Source organism: Primulina eburnea, chromosome 9, assembly GCF_022965805.1.
Source record: "Primulina eburnea isolate SZY01 chromosome 9, ASM2296580v1, whole genome shotgun sequence".
Taxonomy (NCBI): domain Eukaryota; kingdom Viridiplantae; phylum Streptophyta; class Magnoliopsida; order Lamiales; family Gesneriaceae; genus Primulina; species Primulina eburnea.
In genome coordinates, this window is record NC_133109.1 from 31,890,221 (window position 1) to 31,910,014 (window position 19,794).

The window sequence follows — 19,794 nt, forward strand, 5'->3', positions numbered from 1 at the left end:
GATATCACAAATATCACAATATTTGAAGAAGGTGCAACACCATTCATTGGTTATGTTGTTGAAGAATATATAAGTTAATATTATCAAAATTTCGCACTTATATTTTCAGCAGTTTAAGTTTTTACGTGCAACGCACGTGCATTTTTCTAGTGAAATATAATATATCTAATAAGTGTAACCCATATAAGTTGATATCCACATAAATGTCCACAATGAATACTGACTATATCAAAACACATATATATATATATTTAAAAGGCGTTTTCCTTTGATGGTAAAGATTCAAAAACATTTTTGAGTACCCAATAACATTTTTGTTGATAATCAAAATTTTTTGAAAGCTTCACCAATGAGACAACTCTTGAATCTGATACTAAATAACCAATGAAATCAACACAATGTTCGCCAAAAAACAACATCAAGACATATTTATTTACTCTTGATAATAATAAAAAAGAGAAGACATTTTTACACTTGAATATACCAAAATGCTGTCTATTTTCTTGCTCATATCATATGCACATTTACAATGCAAAATAAACAGTACACATAAACATTATTTCTAGAGATGGAGACTTGGTATTTAGAATGAAGAGGGCATTTATCTTGCTTTGAGGATGCTTTAATATTCTATAAATTTATGTAAAAATTTTAAATCTTTTTATTATAGGAAAGAAATGACTGTATCTGCTTATATATGTTATAATCATATCAACTACTTCTCCACATCCACTTGTGAATGTTCTCTACAAGCACATCTCTTCTTGATGCTCTCACTAGCCTCCGTGAACCCGAACAAGTTTAAGAACATCCTTCTAGGATAGATTTTATGTGCTATTTTTACGAATTTGGCCCGGATTATTGGATCTAATATGTTTCTTGGGGACTTATAACATCAGTAGAGGTCAGCATTAAATCTTCGAATGTGGCAAGAGATTTCAACTGCAAACCAAGAGAAGCAATAGTCTTTTGGCACGCGGAAAATTTAGTCGCAGCAACAACCAGTTCTTTGTCCTGCAAACAATATGATAGCCTCAAGAACAACTTAAAAAGGATGAGGTTGAATCAAACATTTAAATTAACAAGACAAAAAAGAAAGGTAATTGGTCTTGTAGATAAACAATGTAGTTCTAAATGAACCTGATTGATTCTGAACTCTTCAGCTATCGTTGATCTCTGAAGTTGAGAATCAACTTTCAATCTTGAAATCTCAGTTTCTAATATGGCACATTTATCAACAGTGTCTTCTGAAAATTTCCTTTCCTTTTCGACATCATCTTGCAGGGTAGAAATTTTTGCACGTAAAGTTTCTTGTTCAAGTTCCATAACCCTGAGTTTGGACTCTGCTTCGGCTTTCTTTATGTTGGCATCCTCAAGCTGCAGCCCACACATGTTCTTTGCTTCATTAGCAATGGCCAACTGATTTTGAATGTGTACGAGTTTTACCTCAGCGTCATCAAAACGCTTCATTGAGTTTTTAAGCCTTAATTTAGTAACTTCGACTTCTTTTTGCAAGGCTTCCTTGGCTTTGTTAGCCGAAGACAGCTGAGAACTATGGTCGATCAACCCTGCCTCAATTCCTTTGAGTTGATTTTCGGATGTCCTAAGCTGATTTTGACACTTAGTCAGAGCTAGCTCCAAGTTTACTTTATCGTCATACACTTTCTCTAATATTCCTTCAAGCTCAGCCGTTCGGTTAATCATGACTTCGAGTTCACTTCTTAAAGGGTTTTCTCCAACTTGTTTTTCCGTGTTTCGGGTGCCTCCGCTATACATCTCTGGTGAGGCTGCAAGCCGCTCCATCTCGAGAAAATCATCCATTAGATTAATCTCATGAACTGAATGAATGGTGATACTTCGATCAACAGTCACTAAAGATGATGCCCGAGAATCATGGTGGCATGGCCCATAATAAATCATATCCAAACCACGATTTCCCCAGCATTCGTTTTCTATAACTGATATCCTCTCTCCATTATCCGACTGACTATCCGTGAAAGATTTAACATAAACAGATGGTGCAGTCACGGACTGGTTATCATTAACCATTGCCACTTTGCGTGCCACCATCTTTAGCCTGTTACATTCAGCCTCAAGCTTGGCTACCTTTTTTATGTTGTCAAGATGTTGTTTGCTAGCAGTTTCAGCAGCACGAGTACCGAGGTCTCTCTCGAAAATTCTTTGTTTCAATTCTTCAGATTTGGAAACAAGATCAAGCCTAAGATTCAAATTCTCTTTCTCCGCAGAATCAAGATTAGAGAGGGCACCTGTTTTCGCATTCAGTATCTGTGAATGGAGCTCACTGATCTGGCTCTCAAGTTCTGTCCTTTTTAAGTCCCACTCATGCGTTTTCTTGGCAATAGCTTCATAAATCTTCTCTTCTTTATGTTCTCTTTCTTGTCTCAGTTGTCTCAGACACTCCTTAAGTGCTCCATCAAGATGACCAATACGTTCTTCAAGTGCCGAATTCTTCAGTGTGAAGGCATCAACTTGTCTCTTCAGAAACAACACTTCATTTTCAGCCCTTTCCCATCCTGGTATTCAAGGCCAAATTCAGATTCATTTAGAGACTGGATAGCAAAGAATCCTATCAATAAAATTTGACATCTCCTAATATTTAACTAATTAAATACCCGAGACAGCTTCCTCCGCAACTCTTGCATGCTCCGCAACCAAATCTTCCTCGGAGGGAATATCAAGAAGAGCTTCAGATAGGTTCTCTGATACAGTCTTCAAATTATCATCGATTTTTTCGTCACTAAACACAGCTCTTGACGTCACTTCAGGGGACTGCGTGTTATGATTTGACAAAGACTGTAGCAACAACAAATCATTCATGATCCATATGGTCAGATTTAAAGTTAGTTGAAACATTTGAAAATTCATGAGCCACACGAGCCGGTTAAACTCACGAGTCACTTCAGGGGACTGCGTGTTATGATTGCTCACTCTTTATTTTCTTTAAATTGAACTGTTAAGTGGACGCGTGTTTATTTTTATCCTATGATTCTATCGATAACTCCAGTTTCTACAGTTTAAAAGGACCCAATTGTTTCACTAGCTGCTTAGCTACAGAATCAGTGACATATATTAATATTTACAGGTTTGTCTCTATCCCTTCCACCATTGGAGAGTTCAAGAAGTTCCATTTTTCCTATAAGAAAATCCACGATCTAGCACCATCTCCTCAATAGCGTTACTTAAGGAATATAACGAAATCATAACATATTCATACGTTCTTCAGAATTAGCACCGTGGATTCTATAAGAGGAAATATTTAAGAGAGTTTACATATCAGTAGCCACATGTATGGCTTATGCTGATGCAGAGAGACAAAGCAACAGGCTAAGAAAAATAATGAGTTTTCGAAGGATATGCAGTTCAATAATTGCAGAAGATCAGCCAAAGAGGCAGCTGGCAACAATGCTTTTCGAAGACTAAAAAGCAAAGTGGCTCTCAGTTGTGGTCCAACCACAGTTTTATCCACACATAGTGGTTTAATTTGTAAGAAATATGAATAATGACATGTGAATTGGGATTTTTGTCCTCGATCTAGACAACATGGTTTTCGAGGTTGTGAGTAAGACTTGAGTTCCAGAAGTTTTATGCATTCAAAAGTTTTAATTTTGATCGTGCCAACCACCAATTAACTCGGCGGCCTGGTAGCTAGTTTCCATTAGTTAAGTACCAATTAAAAATGCTTGATCATCGATTCAGCATGGTGAAAATCCGATTTAAAAGTATCCATTTCTGTCGAATTTATAGCCAAACACCTGAAAAAATAAAGCATATACGCGTGACCTGAGGATTAATAAACAAGAAGTGCTGTTTAGTCACTCTACTTTTATGTCTATCAAACCACATTTCCACATTAATTTTAGTTGAGTTAAGGATGCAAACCATAATCGTCACCCCATCCGTAAACATAAAAGGAAATGATTCTTAAGAACTTCAAACACGATTCCATGGAACATGGATCTTTATGAAGTTAAGTAATTCTGGCCTCACTATATTTCTCATGAAGTTCATTGTACTACATTGCAAGTACAAAAATTCATTTTTTTGACAAAAATCTAACATTGAAGCACCTTCAATGAGATAAAAACTTTCCGGTGAAAGACACATTATTTCCAAAACATAAAAAGAATCTGCGCAAGATGATGCTCAATTGCTCACTGCTAAGGATGCATACTCGATATCCATTAAATCTCAACCCCAAGACTCCTAATTTGAGAGACACTCATTTATAGAATGCAAAAGTATGAGATTTGAACCAAAAGTAACCAACCTGATCATCCGATAACCTTTCTGAACGTAATGAGATCGACCCAGAGCTTTCTGTTTCACCATCAGGACTCTTTTTTCTTCTCCACAGCCAACTTCTTCGGTCCATATAAGAAACACTTGCACGTTCTTTACACAGACTTCATCTTCACTTGTAAGTTGAAATTATGCATCAGAAATCAAGACATCCTCCATTTTTACATCAATCACCTTTAAATTTTTCGAAACTCATGAAAGCCCGTAATCGTTGTCTGAAACCAATTTTCTCAAGGTCATTACTTGACAAGTCATTTAGGAATGTAAAACAGAAACATAGTAATAAAGTAACTTAAAAAACTACTCTTCATCATCCTACATGAATTCACTTAAAACATAGTGATGGAATCTCCATGAGACCAAACGATTTCAATATCTGCACAAGATCACTGATCCAAAACTCTTCAAGAACTCATTCACAAACCGATAAGAAATGCTAAAACATTTAGCCTAACGCTGCAAAAGGCGGACCCGAGAGCAAGATTTCCTTAGAATACCCACCTTATCCCAAACAACTTTCAAGAAAAAAAAAAGCTAATTGATAAGAATCTGATAGATCCATTTGAAACCAGATACAAGATTCTAAACGCAAAATACTCCGGACAACAGCCCACGCATATATCTCAACAAAACCTAAGAAATAAAGGTGACCCACTTCCACGTAGCACGTATCTTCCATAAATCAAAGACCCATAAAAAATAACCATGCAAAAAAGCTACCTCAGTTAAAAAAAAAAAAAAAAAAAGCACGTTTCTTGGTAGTTCCAAACCCCATTATCGCACACAAAACGCACGCAAATGTAATGCTGAAACAGTACTCCAGTAAAAATCAATACCTCAATAAAAACACAGACAGCAGTCAGTAGGATTTCAGATTAATGCGTTACCCCGAGCAGACAGTGACCATATTAATTATTAACCATCTTGACACAGATTCTTGTCGAAATTTCTTATATTGGTGCGGGATGATTGTCGTGAATTTTGTATTATTCTTCACTCTCGTGGGGTTGAGTACAGACAGCGACAATGGTTGAAATTAGAAAGGAGATTTGTTTTTGTTTTCGGAACCAAGATTATGACATTCCCGCGCCTGTTAGATTCCAAGACCAACCGCCGGGAATCTGGTAATTATCTTCATTATTAGTGCAAGTTACCTGTCGTCTTTCTTTATTATTATTATTATTATTATTATTATTATTATTATTTGAATTTGAATTATGTCGACATTAAATAAAAACAATTAGAAAATGACGAGCTCCATTTTAATTTTATAATTTCAAATTTCAAATTTTTATTTTAAATTTGAAATTATATAATTTTTGTTTTAAAAATAAGTATATTTAATAAATAAACAATTAAATATCTAATAAATTCTAAAATTACGAAAGAAATTATATATAATAGTATACGAAGACAAAAACTTGTGTAAGACGATCTCACAGGTCGTATTTTGTGAGACAGATCTCTTATTTGGATCATCTACGAGAAAATATTATTTTTTATGCTAAGAGTATTATTTTTTATTGGAATATTGGTAGGGTTGACTCGTTTCACAGATAAAGATTCGTGAGACCGTCTCATAAGAACCTACTCTAGTATTAAAATTTCAATTTTCGATAACACAAGAAAGAAAGCTTCTCACATAACACAAGAAATTAAAGAAAATGAGTGATCAAGGGGAGCCGACGCAAGAATAAGACTCAAAAGCGCCTTTCCTCCGCCGTTAACAGTCATCGGAGAACGGGACCGCTACCAATGGGTCCCGTCCAAAGTGTTCTTCTATGATCTATCCATTAGGGAAAAACTCAAAACAGTAGTAGATCAGAGTCGTCTTCCAAGGACTTGTTTATAGCAGCAAGAAGTTGTAGACGCATCTTCTACCTTGTTCTCATCGAGCAAGAGCAGTCAACAAGCTAGTGTAGTAGGCAAAATAAGAGAAGTATACCCCATTAAATTACATACGAAGTCAACGTGTTACTTCGTACTAGCATTGAAAATCTTGCTCCCTCTGTCACATGGAACCCACAGACCAGGGTGATAGTTAAACAAGAAACAGTGATCGATGAGTTTTACTTGTTTACAAGTCATGATAGAGCTCGAGAAATAAGCTCGAGTAACAGCAGCAGAAGAGGGGGTATTCGTTCACCCAAACCACATCATGAAGGGGGTAGTTGGATACGAAAATCAGGCGATGGTGGAGACCTAGAGAAAGGAAAAGGAATGAGGAAGAACCTGACGGACATGTTGGCTATTATTTTCACCATTGCTATCCTTCTCCTAGTAATAAAGACGATCATGTAAATCGTTGATCAAAGATGAGCAGCAACACATTTGTACAGAAGATAAACGGGAAAAATTTTGTTTCAAGAAGCGACTATGAAGCATATGCTCGAAAGGTGGTTGAGAATATGGGAAATTACATAGTCCATTACAGAAAACAGAAGGATTATTTCCATGGGCTCGTAGGAGGTTTCTCGAGGCATTTTTGGAGCTCCAGTAGGTAAAAAAAATAGCAAAAGAGACCACTACTAAGAAAGGTAAAAAGCAACTGGGAAGGAAGAAGGCTATGGAAAAATCATGGCGGTGGAAACTGGCTGCAGAGGAGCCAAGTTTCTTAATAAACGCGAGTGAAGCTTGAATTTGGTAAGAAGAGAAACCTTTTAAACACGTCCCAATTCAAAATAAGATTTTAGCTTCAATTCACTTTGACTATGATTTCTCCCGGGGAACACTAACACCAAATTATGCACAACAGTGATGGTAAGAGAAGATGATCTTGTTCCATATACAATTTGTTCCTGGTAATTTGATTTATTGAGGTAGACTGCCAAATGACAAGGCTGTGGTTGCATGCTTTTGTGGAACCATGCAAGTACCACGGGAGTGCAAAATTTCGATTAAATCGAAAATGAACCGAATTAATTCAAATTAAGTTTGGTTAAGTTGAAAATTCGATTTTATTTTTTAAAAAAAATCGTTTTGATTTTGGTTCATTATGAAAAATCGGTTAAACAATTTAGCTGGATTTGTATTTAAATAAAATACATTTATTTTTCATAATAATACAATATTTTTAAAAATTTAAATTTCTTTCAGCTACCTAATACTATTGACAGCCTCCCTATGAAAAATATCGTTAATTTCTTATCAAGAATATTCGGGAAATGAAATTTAAATTTCAATTATTCAGGTCATACATAATCTTGTAAGAAATGAGAACCAAAAGTTGTTGATCTTAAGATAAGTCCACAATCATTTATAAATGAATTGATTTAACTCTAAACGACTGTACGATCACAAAAGATATGCACATGGCTGCTGGCTGCATAAGTATCTGTGCTTCTCCTAGCCAACATGTTTGGACAAATAAAACATGCGATAACAAAAAGTACAAGGTAATATGTAACAACTAGAAGCCAGGAGATGACACAAAGTTGAAGATCAAGAACTCACCATCACGCATCTCAGCTTCTGTAATTTGGATTCGTCCAAAGAGGAAAAGAGCCTCCAATCCGTTGTCCGGCCACATGTTGCTGAGCTCCTCCCCAACTTTCGGCCACAGGTTGCTGAAATCCTCCCCAACTTCCGGCCACAGGTTGCTGACGTCCTCCCAAACTTCCGGCCATAGGTTGCTCAGTTCTTCCCCAACTTTCGGTCACAGGTTGCTGAAATCCTCCCCAACTTCCGGCCACAGGTTGCTGACGTCCTCCCAAACTTCCGGCCATAGGTTGCTCAGTTCTTCCCCAACTTTCGGTCACAGGTTGCTGAAATCCTCCCCAACTTCCGGCCACAGTTTGCTGACGTCCTCCCAAACTTCCGGCCATAGGTTGCTCAGTTCTTCCCCAACTTTCGGTCACAGGTTGCTGAGTTCCTCCCCAACTTCCGGCCACAGGTTGCTGACGTCCTCCCAAACTTCCGGCCATAGGTTGCTCGGTTCTTCCCCAGCTTCCGGCCTGCTGAGTTCTTCCCCAACTTCCGGCCACAGGCTTATGTACTTCTCCCCAACTCAAAGATATAGGTTGCCGAGCTAATCCACAACTTGCGGTCGCTTGTGGAGTTACTCCCCAACTCCCAGCTGTAGCTGGCTGAGCTCCCCCGTGACCTCTGACCATAGCATACTGAGTTTCTGTATAGTCCCCATCCCAGCCTGCCATATGTCGCTCTTTAGTTCTTGGCTTAAAAAGAGTAGCATGTTGAGTTTCCAACACAGGTTTTTTCTTTATTATGACTGTAGTTTCTTGTTTTCTTTTCTTCCCAATTAGCACCGTTCTGCTCAGATTTGATTGAGAGGCATTGCCCGGTAATGCAGCAAATTGTTGTAATTTTGGAATACCATTCGCGACTGGGTCTGGGGCTGAGAAAGGAGTGTTATCACGGCCAAACAAGAGTTCTCTCAATTCACCACCTTCAATCTTTCCATCCAAGAACGAGAAGACATGCAAAACTGAGATTTTGATACATTTATAGATTCGCTTCACTTCTGTTTGTCCCACAGCCCTCGCAACATTTTGAGACTTATCTGTAAAATCCTCGACCTGTCAAGATTGACGAGCACCATGTCATCAACGCAAAAAAGAACATAAAAATTTGATGCATGAAAAAGAAGTGCCATTACACTGATACAAGCAACTTTAGAATCCCATGTTTTGGATATCCAAGATCCCTCACATGTGCTTGCGCAGATGCCTTTCTGCCACAAATTTTCAACAGAAAATAACTGCAGGAGAAACAACTGAAAGACATGTTTATCTCGACACAAAGATAAGAAAGGTAAAATCAAAATTTCCGAGACCCACACGTCTAATGCAACTGAAGAATAACTCATAATGGATTCTCCCCTGCTGCACACTTGGGAAGAATCCTTTTCTGAGCCATTGCATCTCCAAGTGAGAGCAATAACATGGTATGAAAAGTGTAACGCTTGTGCCAATAAATAAATCCAAAAGCAAAAAAACTCGTGTATAAAACAAAGAGGGCAGCATACAGTGAACACTACCTTGATCAGTAGAGTGAAAAAGAGCTCAGCCACAGATTCTTTGTTGCTTTTTCCGTAGTTCATAAAATTAGCCATTGACTTCATCACTGAATCAGGATCAGTCCCATCTAGATGATAAAAAAGCACATAAGAATGAAGAAAAGACGACCAAACAAAACCAAGCTGCAGCATATGATATGCATTTCGTTCTAAAGAAAAGGTATTGCAAATTTGCAACCGGAAATCAACATAATCATACGAGTAATTAGGCCAAATCCATCAAAGTTAAGAGTCATGGACAAATTTATCTCAAATGTACTCAAATATAGATGTCCATGACTATGTCACATGATAAACACCTGGAACATTGAAAGCGGAGGCATTACATGCAGAAGAGAAGGAAACAAATTCAGTCTCACTACCTTTAAGTATGGCAGAAAATGGAGGAAGAACGGGTGGATTTCGAGTCTGCAAAGAAAGGATGATCTTAGGAATTGAGATAAGAGTGGAATATAGTAATCAAGGCGTATCCTGCTTGTCAAAAAGATGACATGTTAATTCTTAGAGAACAAAGCCCTTAATCAGTAAGCAACGCAAGCACATCATCAGAGTCACAAATATTGGAACTAACCGTCAAATCGAAAAAATAGAAACAAAATACTAACAGACATGCGTGCTCGGGATTCATACCTGCAAGTGAAAAGCAACAAGTAGTATTATTGAGAGAGAATTCAAGGTTTTTTCCTTTGAACTGTTGATGTTATGTGCTTTTGCCCAATTTTTCATCTGCAAAGAGACATCAGTTTAAGAAGCATAAAAAGTAGGCTGGTAATATCCCTACCCAGGAATAATAAGCAATTGTAGAGATCCCATTTTCTTAAATGGTCCTGGTCCTAGTGGTTTTACTTCAATTTTCGCTAACAATTTGCTAGATCTATTGTAATCTTAAACTGAATTCAGTTTCCATTCTTTTGTTGATAATTTTTCATGGATTATTCATTTTCCCATCCCACGGTGTTCATCATAGTAGGATGAATGAGGAGGTAGAAACACACAACAGAAATGGTTGGCAAAGAGAAAATGTGCAAAGAGACAATGCGAAAATTGGAGTTGCAAGATAAAAGAACTACAAGCTGTCAACTTTTCAATTACACCAAGGAAACCAGGTAGAAATTCAGTAACATGGTGCATGCATGGAGATAGTCCATGACTGTTGCCAGGGAGAAAATAAGATGACACGGCCTTTCTAAAATGTTTGGTTAAAAAATTTTCATAGTGCAAATAAAAGACATGAAAATGGCAACTTTACCAAAAAGCTTAGCTTATGAAATCTTTCATCAATTGATGAGATAATGTGTATAATTTGGGATTTCAAAATCCCGTCCCTATTTTCAACCGATATATCACACTCAACTCCAGTTCCACGATCAAAAACTTTCACAATAGGCACCTTGGCTGTGGTAATGGGAAAGACCCCATAAACATGTCCTTTACCTAAAACAAAGGAATTCATACATGAGACATATCCAAACTTCAATTCTCAAGTTTTATGGGGAGAAAAACAGCAAATCTTGCATCACAGGATAAAAGCAGAATCTAGAAGGTGGACAGAATGTAGTCTTCAGCGACTTCGACAACCACCTCAACTCTTACTCGATATGTAACACAACAGATTTGCGGAAAATTCACAAATACCAAACTAAAGCAATGACAGCTTAAGATCTTCCCACCAGCTACTTGACAAACTCAACTGAACTATGTTTTCCATCTCTTACTTATTTAGAAGAGATTTGGACAAAGTACAAGAGAGGTAAATCACTGCCCAGAGAGGGCATCCAGAAAGCCTTAAGCATGTAAAATTTAAACAAGATATTCATAAATCACAATGCAGAAAATGACATCCATCCTTAAAACAACTGCATAGCTTTTATACCATAAAGTGCAAAGAGAAAGGGGTATTTTTTAAGAAACAAAATGTGTTTGCACTATAGTAAAAAGTATGGTCCTGGCATCCTGGAATTAAAAAATTCATTCTCATCAAATCCCTTTACCAATTGAATTTTCATCAGCTTATGTTAATTCAAAGACAACCATAGTTCGCCAAGTTTGAGCAAATCCAAAAAGTCAATGCTCATAAACAGTATCTTAGCACCCGAACATAGACATGACAATAGCAAATGGAGCATATTATACACGGTAACTGAGGTTAAATGAAACAACAAAGGTGGGGCCAGGTAAGACTCACCCACATCTTCAACATATATTTCCTTGCACCATTATCCGACTTATTTTTCAGGCATTCAAAGTTAAAAACTTGTAATTTCGTTCAAATACCAATTTTATGAGTTCCTTTGTCTAAAAATAATCTCTTTATCATTCACCTAAAATTGAATGAAAGCTACAACTAATCGATAGTGGCATAAAGACATTGTGGAGAACCTAAATAGCAATCTGCCATGATGAATAAAAATTTCTTCTACCATGTACATACTATATGTATTCTGAATTGGTTGTGAGTGTTTCGTGAAAAATGAATTATACGTGACAAAGCCATTCCAACTAAAATTGGGGGAATTGACAAAAACATAAATTACCTTGTTAAAATGGATTTACATTTGGAAGTCAATGGATCTTAAGGGTCACTATTGCTTCTTTTTTCTAAACAATGCTCAAAACTTCTCCTTCGTACATTAAAAATGGGAGAAGGCAAAGATTTGTTGGTCTTACTGATTAATTTATTAGGTTAATACATTTTGCCTTGATTTCTTTATTCAACTAAAACCTAATTAGAGGCTTGTATCTCAAACTGCCAAAAAAAAGTTTACAGACTTCAAATGAACAAAAAAATGGTATGTCCATCACCTTAAAGGAATGTTAAGTTCAAAAATAAAATAAAAAGAAAATCGGTAAAGTTAGAAATGTTTACTCTGCAAAGAATATAGCTTTTTAGCAAACTTTCTTAGAGTTTGAATCTTTTTCTCTCGAGGGAAGTGTGCATTGGTATTAAAATTGACGGAAAGATCAAGATCACTTGTTGCACTGAAAAGATCCATCACAAAAGAACCAAATTCCACCACAACAGGGGCCTTTTTCGAATTTCCTGAAAATATAAAAAGGAAATAGTAGTAATTGGATGATAATGCGAACAAGTAGGTAAGTAATTAAGGAGGACCAATAAAAGAGCTAAAGAGGAGAATGTCGGAACAAGAGTTCACGAGGTAAATTTATTACCATAAATTTCTTTTGCAATTTCATTGAAGACACTAATCAACTCTCTTCTAACTTTGTAATCATTTGCTTTTGGACGGCGAATGACATAAACATCTTGGAGCAGTGATTCAAGAGCAGAGATACGTTCCTTGGTTACTTTATGAACCTCCAACTGCTTCGCTTCAAACTTTTCTGCTTTCTTCCGCAGAACTGAAATCAAGGACTCACAAAAGCAAAGAAACAAATTCATACTATGCTGTGTGAGTGTTGGACTTTATTCCTCAAAAAATCTATCAAAAATATTATGTTACTTGCCTACATTTACCAAGCAAGAAACCAGAAAAGGGGAAGAAGAAAGAAAATATATAATGGAAGGAAGGGAGCCAAAAATAAATTATATATAATTTAGTTTCGTGAGTGGGTCGACAATTTAAATATCAATTGTAAGAAAAACTTTTGCAGTTGAAGATTGATAGCAATTATCATGCCTAAAAGAATGCAAGTAATATGGAACAATTCTACTAAGACAGTTTCGCGAGTACCTTCTATAAGTAGGAGGAGAAAAAATTGTCAAATTATTAGATATTAGAATTAAATTTAAACTTTCTTAAAAAAAAGAATTAAATTTAAACAGAGGAAAACGCAATTGTACGCGCCATATCTCCAATGACTGCTAGGCTGGTAAGATAAGCAAGTTCATGCGGCTGTCTTAAATGAAACTCATGATTCTAGTTAATCTCGCTGTTAGTAACAAGATGATATCAAATATGACAACATATCACAAGTGCTATTATGTCTGAATTATTTCGGGTCTTCTATAGGTTTTGAAATGCTTAAAAGAAAACTACAGCGCAAACAAACAAATAAGAGAATGGTAAAAGCAAATAAATCCACCTTCTTTACTCAGTGATGCTAAACCAAGAATTGCACAACTGAAATTCATAAAATTCTTCCTGTATGCTCGGTCTATCTCAGCCTAGTAGACCAAACAACTTTCTCTTACTTTTGCACACAGCTTCAAATTTTCTACTGGTTTCAATCTAGCCAACTCGGACATAGTATCCCATTGTTCCTTCTTTATACTAAAAGCTATTAAAGAAAACCTAAATAATTGCTATCCGAAAATGGAATATAAACAAAAAAAGAAACTTTCAAAAAACATCCAACTGCTACATTGTGCTGAATTACACTCCATAAATAGGCTCCCTGCAGAACTTGGATACATCATTATCACAATTAGAAAACTAAAACCCCACATTTTCATAAAAAATTATAACTGAAATTTCCATCAACTTCTCCAATCACAACCCTTCATATCTTCATTTACACAATTGCATCCACAATAACTAGAATCCAAAGAGTTCTAGCAAAGGCGCGTGAAAATCACCACAATTTGTCAACAAAAATAAATTTACGTCACAACAAAAAATTTCTGCAAAATCATAACAAAAAAATGTCACCTTTAGCGCGAAGCGCCATGTCTTCGGAAAACCCTTAAAAATAACCCAACGATTCAGGAAATTAAGAAAATCAATCAGTCGATATCAATCGGTAATGATGAAAACCACTGGTTCTATAAAACTTTTACGCTGAGCGGTTGTGATGGCGGATTTCTAACGGTTGTGATGGCGGAGAAGATGAATGAAGAACAGGGACAATTACGCGATTCGACCCTTTCCGACTTAACGCCTAAATTATAGAGTAGATGTAAATTTGACCCTTTAATTATCCCATATTTCATAATTTATAATTAAGTATTATAATATAATTTTAATTATATTAACTAATACTAATATACCAATATAATAAATAAATAAGGGTGAGTCTTATGTGAGATCGTCTCACGGATCATAATATGTGAGACGGGTCAACCCTACCCATATTCACAATAAAAAAATAATATTTTTAGCATAAAAAGTAATATCTTCTCATGAATGACCCAAATAAGAGATTCGTCTCACAAATTTTTGCCAATAATAAATAGATTCTCAATTTTAAGCTAATAATAGATTTTTTGGGAAGAAAAAGCAAGGGAGAAGTATTTGGACTTTTGGGATTTTATTTCTTTCGGTAAAAGTACATATAAATAATATTAAATTATATTTTTATTACATCTCTTTTTCAAGAAATGAAATGTTTCATTCTTTAAATTTACCACCAAATATTATGGTTTTTTAATTGATCTCACACGTATCGATAAATATTCAATTCAACTGTAAGTTAAAATTAATATCTAATTAATCGAGATGACATTAAACTGTATATCATAAGAAGCTATTGTGAAAATTTGACATTGGCAATTGGTTTCACCATTATGTCAATCTTTTACTCTCTTAATTTATTTATCATTTAGTTTTATTTTTTCCACAATTTTTTGAATATCAATCTCGTCAAAAGCATACTAAAAAAAGTAAAGTTTATGGTATTTTAATTATTATTATTAAATTGTTTTCAAAATTTTTTTATTATTATTAAATTTAGATATTCTCTAAATCGAAGCCCAAAGAACAAGGATGTACACTCCACATGGGCCCTTAATATGGGCCACCCCCTCTAGCATAAACAAGTTAACTGCACGGGGGAAATTAGAAATGGTAACATCGTTTAAAAATTCAAATGTTTGGATACAAATCAAAGAAAATGTTTTTAATATTTTTTGAAAAGTTGATAGAATAGTGATAAATAATTTTTTATAATATTTTTCTATTAAACGAAAATAGAGTAATTTATAATTTAGTATGCTTCTTGTGAGACGGTCTCACGACTTTTATCTGTGAGACGAGTCAATCCTACCGATGTTCACAATAAAAAGTAACACTCCTTAGCATAAAAAGTAATATTTTTATGAATGACCCAAATAAGATATATATCTCACAAAATACGATCTGTGAGACCGTCTCACACAAGTTTTTTTCATTATAATTTTAGAAGGCTATTGTTGGTATTTTCAAAAATTGATCATGATACCAAAGTTAGTTACGTCAGCCACCTCAAACTTAATAATAGTATTTATATACACATATATGACTGTAGTGAAATAAAATCCACTGGTTTATTATAATTAAATTTCTGGTAAAAACGACAATCTTAAAGAAAGCGAAACAAAATGATCATCGTATTAAATAGCAAAAGATAAAAAAATGTCACGTGCCGTGCTTTTATGTATGCGTGCTACTCTTAGAAATTGGAAACTTACCCAATAGCCTCTGGCATTGTTTTTTGTCTTATTTCTTGGAAGCTAATCATTTTTATTCCCACGTTATATTTTGAAAACTCGTTTTTAGTCTTACATATTTATTTATTTTTATTACATTTTAATTTATGATATTGTCATATTTTAGTTTATATTTTACAAAAGAAAGTGACAATAGGAGGAAAATACCAACAATAGCCTTTTTAAATAGCCTTTTGTCTCATTTTTCTAGTAAATAATTACAAAAGGAAAAAACAAAAGAAAGTGACAATAGGAGGATTTTGCTCTATGTCGTAGAGTTCTCTCTCATATTTTTCTCATTTAATTTCTTTGTATGTATTGCCTTGAAAGAAAAAAAAGTATGATTCAATGATTATTCGTTCGCAAAAGCCAGAACCTATAAAAACTCGAAAGAATATCTAAAGTATTATCCACATAGTAGATCTCTTGTGAGACGATCTCACGGATATTTATATGTGAGACGGGTCAACCCTACCGAGATTCACAGTAAAAAATAACACTCTTAGCATTAAAAATAATATTTTTTCATAGATGACCCAAATAAGAAATCTTTCTCACAAAATACGACCCATGAGACCGTCTAACACAAGATTTTGTCTTATCGAGATATTTGCACAAAGGATTCTTGAAGATATAAGATTTAAAATTATTGGTGAAGACAAAAAACTAGGAGTAATTGAAGATAGAGACTATGCAAATTCAAAAAATAAATAAATAAATTTTGTTTTGCATGAAGAAAGTGACATAAGGGGGAGGGATAAAGGGGCGTAGGCCTCATTCGTCTCAGCTGTTGATAATCTTCGACTATCCCAATGGACGGCCTTTGGCATACTCTCTCTCTCTATATATATATATAGATATATACTCCTCTCCCTGTCTGTCTAATTCTTTTTTCGATAAAATCCTAACTTAATACGTAATTTTTGTTTTTAGATAAGAATATATATTCATTCAATCCTCGAGAGATTTCAATTATTAGTCCCAATTTTGTCACTTTTTTTAATGATTAATTAGGGAGTCGTAGTCATGCTCAATTGTGTTTATAGATTGTGCCATGGTAGGACTAGCTAATAGGGATAATTAATGACATACTATAAATTTTAGTATAAAATCAAACATTTGATCTTTTACTCAAATTACATTTCAGATCAATTTTTTTTTATCACATGGTGGGTGTAATAATTGTTTTAGCTGATGGTGTTCGAGTTGCTACATTGTTTAAAAATTTTGATTTGAGTTACATAATTACCAACCATTATAGTTTTTAGTGAAGCGTCAAACGTTCGGTTATACATCAGCGATGCTATTATTTTCACCCCACCAATCATCTCTTTGAAACTAAAATGAGTAGTTCTCTTGTGAGATGGTCTCACACATCTTTATACGAGTCAACTACCGATATTCATAATAAAAGTAATATTTTTAACATAAAAAGTAATATTTTTCATGGATGACCCAAATAAGAGATCTGTCTCACAAAATACGATCGTGAGACCGTCTCACACAAGTTTTTGCCAAATAAAAATCTCACTCGAGAAAAACTTTATTCATACTATAAATACAATCATTCCAACTTCAAAACCCTTCTACTTATGAACCAAGATGGATTCAAGTGCCTCCACCCTCATTCTCACAGCTCCCTCACTGAGCCTCAAAACCAATATTAGAGATCAAAAAGAATCCCTACTTTTTGACACATTCCTTTTGGAAAAACAACCAAACTTCCCCACACAATTCCTCTGGCCACATGAAGACTTGGCCTTTGCCTGTCAAGATGAACTCAAAGATCCACCAATAGATCTAAGCGGCTACTTCAAACATGATCAAGAATCAATCGGTTTCATGGCCAAACAAATCAGACAAGCATGTCTGAAACACGGCTTCTTCCAAGTCGTCAACCACGGAGTCGACGGGCGTCTGATTCGAGCGACGTATGAACATATGGATGCCTTTTTCAAGCTCCCTTTAAGCAAGAAACTTGATGTAAAGAGAAAGGAAGGTAGATTTTGTGGCTACTCGGGTGCTCATGCCGATAGATATTCGACCAAGTTGCCTTGGAAGGAGACGTTCTCTTTTGAATATAAGCATGCAAATGCCCCCGGGTGTGATGTTGCCAACTATATTTACTCTGTACTGGGAAAAAGTTTTGCAGAATCAGGGTAATATCTTAGATAAGTATATTAATAAATATATTTTTTGCATGATATATATGAAATAGATTAATGCAATACAACCTTCTTCTTTTTCATTTCTTTCTCAGGTTGGTTTATCAGAAATACTGCGAGGCAATGGAAAACTTGTCCCTCACAATCTTGGAGCTGCTCGCGATCAGTATAGGGCTAGAAGGGTATCACTATCGCGATTTTTTCGAAGACGGGAACTCGATAATGAGGGGAAACAACTACCCACCTTGTAAAGAAGCCGGCCTCACCTTCGGCACGGGGCCTCATACCGATCCGAATTCGATAACAATACTTCATCAAGATCAAGTTGGAGGGCTCGAGATCTTCGCAGACAACAAATGGCAGACCGTTCGGCCTCGGCCCGACGCCTTTGTTGTCAACATTGGCGACACTTTCATGGTAAGCACTTCGATGCTACGTGGGATAAAAATTAAATTTCTACACTTGCCTTTTTTGGAATTATTATCATTATATTAACATGCATTCATTGTTTAAAATGGATTGATTTGGTAATCCAATAAAAGTGTCTCACAAAAAAAAAGTATATTTTTTCATGGATGACCCAAATAAGATATTTGTCTCACAAAATACGACCTGTGAGACTGTCTCACACAAATTTTTGCCGATTAGAGGATGGTAAAAATAATTTTCCAAGTTTTGTTTTGTTTTTTTTTTAAAACCAAGGGTTGAGATGAATGGCATGAGAAACATGAAAATATGCACAACAATAGCAAGGTAAATGGCTTGTATCATTTCTAACCATGAGTACCCTTCACTCGCTCTCATACGTGAAGGGTATTTTAGTAATTTCACCTGTGAACGTGCCGACGCCCTGCAAATCTTCTCCTCTAAAAATTACGATAGTGTATAATTATTTAGAATTTTTTTTTTGTAAAGTAATATCATGATGAGAAGAATGCATCTAGATTTATAGACTAATTAAAATTTGTTAAAAATAATCACTTAAACAAAGATTTGAACTGGTTTTTTGATATTTGGGTGAGCAACTTAAGGCTCTGTAAAGTACTTGATAGGTTAGAATTCAGATATAGTGGAACTGGTTGTTGTGTTTTAAAAATAATTTATTGAACTGGTTTGTTGTGTTTTAAAAAATAATTCAAATATAGTGGAACTGATCTTAAACAAAGATTTGAACTGGTTTGTTTGTGTTTTAAAAAAATAATTTATTTTAAAAAAATATTTATTTTTTTAAAAAAGTATTTTTTTCCCCGAATATGGTTCATGAACAAATATAGAATTTCTTAAATTTCTTTTTGGAAACATACTAATTTTGTTTGTATTTTTATGAGTTTTCAATTAGAGTAGGTCTCATGTGAGACCGTCTCACAGATCCTAATCTGTGAGGTCGATCAACCCTACTCATATTCACAATAAAAAATAATACTCTTAGCATAAAAAATAATACTTTTTCATGAATGATCCAAATAAAAGATGAATATCACAAATATGATCCGTAAAATCGTCTCACACAAGTTTTTTCCTTTCAAACTATTATTAAAGATATCAATGGCTTGTAACTCAATTAATATCAAGATTATAAATTTAGAATTAAATCTCCGATTCGAGATCCAAGAGTGGCAATTCTCAAGCCCAACTCAAAAATAATATTAAAGTAGCCGTGTATATTGCTAAATTATTATTGCCAAAGACTAGTTTTACAAGATTAGGTGCTACGAGACAACTCTTCAATATTCACTAACATTGAGGTACATAAACTTATTTTTATCAGTTTTTGGAACTAAAACCCGAGCTCACTCAAATAGCCATGGAAACGAGACTCTATGTGCTAACCGAACTCGACCCCATACGAGATACCCAAGTTTTAGCTAGCTTTAAAGCATTTCCAACATTTAGTTCAGCTCCACTCGTTT

At 35.1% G+C, this 19,794-nt stretch overlaps 3 protein-coding genes across 10 annotated transcripts; 1 reads left to right on the plus strand and 2 right to left on the minus strand.

The window, feature by feature from the left end:
- Positions 1 to 484: 484 nt before the first annotated feature.
- LOC140841709 (filament-like plant protein 3) lies at positions 485 to 5,428 on the minus strand. Of its 5 annotated transcripts, none has more exons than XM_073209341.1 (5): positions 5,208 to 5,428; positions 4,289 to 4,535; positions 2,634 to 2,814; positions 1,141 to 2,534; positions 485 to 1,014 (listed from the first exon to the last, which is right to left on the minus strand). In XM_073209341.1, the coding sequence occupies exons 2-5, from the start codon at positions 4,391 to 4,393 to the stop codon at positions 868 to 870; spliced, it is 1,827 nt and encodes a 608-aa protein (XP_073065442.1). In that variant the 5' UTR covers positions 4,394 to 4,535; positions 5,208 to 5,428; the 3' UTR covers positions 485 to 867. The 5 variants fall into 5 exon arrangements, with proteins under 5 accessions (XP_073065442.1, XP_073065440.1, XP_073065441.1 ...); XM_073209339.1 differs by having other exon boundaries at positions 5,157 to 5,428; XM_073209340.1 differs by lacking the exon at positions 5,208 to 5,428 and adding an exon at positions 4,822 to 4,991.
- A 2,127-nt stretch (positions 5,429 to 7,555) lies between these two features.
- On the minus strand, positions 7,556 to 14,211 carry LOC140841710 (uncharacterized). Of its 4 annotated transcripts, none has more exons than XM_073209345.1 (9): positions 13,966 to 14,211; positions 12,527 to 12,715; positions 12,222 to 12,395; positions 10,605 to 10,789; positions 9,986 to 10,081; positions 9,718 to 9,763; positions 9,317 to 9,423; positions 8,936 to 9,010; positions 7,556 to 8,855 (listed from the first exon to the last, which is right to left on the minus strand). In XM_073209345.1, exons 1-9 carry the CDS (start codon positions 13,982 to 13,984, stop codon positions 7,785 to 7,787), a joined length of 1,962 nt encoding a protein of 653 aa, XP_073065446.1. In that variant the 5' UTR covers positions 13,985 to 14,211; the 3' UTR covers positions 7,556 to 7,784. The 4 variants fall into 4 exon arrangements, with proteins under 4 accessions (XP_073065446.1, XP_073065445.1, XP_073065443.1 ...); XM_073209344.1 differs by having other exon boundaries at positions 8,936 to 9,037; XM_073209342.1 differs by having other exon boundaries at positions 8,936 to 9,052.
- Positions 14,212 to 17,289: 3,078 nt separating this feature from the next.
- LOC140840572 (gibberellin 20 oxidase 2-like) lies at positions 17,290 to 18,417 on the plus strand. Its single transcript, XM_073207752.1, has 2 exons — positions 17,290 to 17,878; positions 17,980 to 18,417. Exons 1-2 carry the CDS (start codon positions 17,322 to 17,324, stop codon positions 18,377 to 18,379), a joined length of 957 nt encoding a protein of 318 aa, XP_073063853.1. The 5' UTR covers positions 17,290 to 17,321; the 3' UTR covers positions 18,380 to 18,417.
- Positions 18,418 to 19,794: the final 1,377 nt, after the last annotated feature.